The following is a 1,896-nucleotide window of genomic DNA, read 5'->3' on the forward strand; positions in this document are numbered from 1 at the left end:
GTGATCATTTCTATGAAGCATATTGGAAAAAGAGGAAGTAGAGCAGAAGTTTCTCCATTCACTTGGATGTCCCTGTGGTCTCGGCCTCCAGGTAAATGCAAAGCCCCGGAACAGCTTCCCTTTGCCAAGCTTGCGAATCCGACTGATGAGTATGAGTTTCCCATTGGGACATCTTTGAAGTATGAGTGCCGCCCTGGTTACCAGAAGAGAGTGTTCTCTATCACCTGCCTACCGAACTCGGTCTGGTCAAGTGCTGAAAACATCTGTAAACGTGAGTACTTCTCGACTGAGAACTCCTCTGTGTCAATCAAGCATCCATAAGAGCTGATTCAACTCTTCAGATTTTGGAACTAAGGCACATATGCTTGTTAAAGTTGCCTCAAGTAGAGCACATGGGAGAGCTTCTCGTTCTGTCANATCCTCTGTGTGAATCAAGCATCCATAAGAGCTGATTCAACTCGTCAGATTTTGGAACTAAGACACATATGCTTGTTAAAGTTGCCTCAAGTAGAGCACATGGGAGAGCTTCTCTTTCTGTCACATCTGCCTACCCCTCACTTGCTGGCACCTTCATTGCAAGTTCATTTCATGAGAAATGACCATCACAAGGCACAATGCAGGGAAAATCTCCATTCAGTAGGGGTTTCCCATTGTCACCACTGGAACTAGGTCAGGATGATTCAGAAAAGGAAAGAAAAGCATAGGTGGGGAGAGAATTCCAGGCGTTGAGATCTTTGATTTACACTGGCTGAATGACGAAGTAACCACCTTGCTAATAAGTGACTTTCCGTTTTTCTGGGAGGCACAATGCAGGCATGAGATCGATCTGGAGGGGAGGTCTTTTGTGAACGTGGAGCTTAGTAGGTGGCTGACCCTGAGGCTGTCTTGTAAGTTTCTTCCAGGTGGCAAAATCTGCAGAACGACAAATGGTTTTCANAAATGGTTTTCAGTAAGTTCTAGCCAGGTTGGGACCTTATGTCCTTACTGAGAGAAGATCGGAGTGTTCTATACCCAATCCCCAAATTCTGCTTCTCTCCCCTAGGTAAGTCATGTGGCACTCCTGCAGAACCCTTAAATGGCAAAATGATTGTAAACGGAGACACCCAGTTTGGATCCACTGTTCATTACGCCTGTAATGAAGGGTGAGTTGTCCGCAGCATCATTGGGGATGACAGTTCCAGAACCGTAGCACCAATCTCTAAACAAGAGTCTTAGAAAGTCTACCTGTCCATTTAAAACACAGCAGTAACATTTGTATGCTGAGGTGGTGGCTTGAATCCAGGTATTTAATTACATTTGAAATGACTAAACAAAGATTTGAAAAATAGGGAAAAACTGTATCCATGCTAGAAACTTAGGGGTGGGCAGGAAAGATGCCTATTGCACACCAGATTAGTGCACCTAAAACCCAGAGAAGCAGTCATGAAATGGGAAGGACCTGCTCTCTAAAGAAGCCAATGGAACAAACAATAGTGGATCCGTGCATATATTCTTCCCCCAAAGCAACAAGAGCTGGAGATGGTGGACTCAGAAGTGGGGAAGAATGAATTGTTTAGGATGATGGAGCCAATGTGATGGACAGGCAAATCTTGATTGTTATAGCCCCTCTCCAGAAATGTACCCAGTGCAGAAATTTGCTGTGGGCATATTCTTGGTTTAAGGAAAGAACTAGGGAGACTGCTTTACCTTATACCTTAACTTATGCGTTGTTTTCGTTATTTATTGCTTCCTTAAAAAGCCATATAAAATAACTGATCATTAAATGNGTGATCATTAAAATGGGTAATAACAATACAGTGAACTTCAGTGTATACTCTATCCACTCTATCCGTGTGGTTGTGGTTAATTCATTTTTGCTTGGGATAGTATTTCCTTGAATGGATATGCCACAATTTA

General features: G+C 43.2%; 1 protein-coding gene across 1 annotated transcript; it reads left to right on the forward strand.

Annotated features, from left to right (window-relative positions):
* The first annotated feature begins 27 nt into the window (after positions 1-27).
* LOC117797662 (complement component receptor 1-like protein) lies at positions 28-1,742 on the forward strand. Its single transcript, XM_034650078.1, has 2 exons — positions 28-271; positions 1,043-1,742. Exons 1-2 carry the CDS (start codon positions 67-69, stop codon positions 1,144-1,146), a joined length of 309 nt encoding a protein of 102 aa, XP_034505969.1. The 5' UTR covers positions 28-66; the 3' UTR covers positions 1,147-1,742.
* Positions 1,743-1,896: the final 154 nt, after the last annotated feature.

This window comes from Ailuropoda melanoleuca, unplaced genomic scaffold (genome assembly GCF_002007445.2).
Source record: "Ailuropoda melanoleuca isolate Jingjing unplaced genomic scaffold, ASM200744v2 unplaced-scaffold10885, whole genome shotgun sequence".
Classification (NCBI taxonomy): Eukaryota; Metazoa; Chordata; class Mammalia; order Carnivora; family Ursidae; genus Ailuropoda; species Ailuropoda melanoleuca.

Excerpts from the sequence above, each read along its gene's own strand:
- LOC117797662 (XM_034650078.1), top strand. The coding sequence starts at position 67 with ATGTCCCTGTGGTCTCGGCCTCCAGGTAAATGCAAAGCCCCGGAACAG. Across the intron at positions 272-1,042 it reads TGCTGAAAACATCTGTAAAC|GTAAGTCATGTGGCACTCCT; the intron begins GTGAGTACTTCT and ends TCTCTCCCCTAG.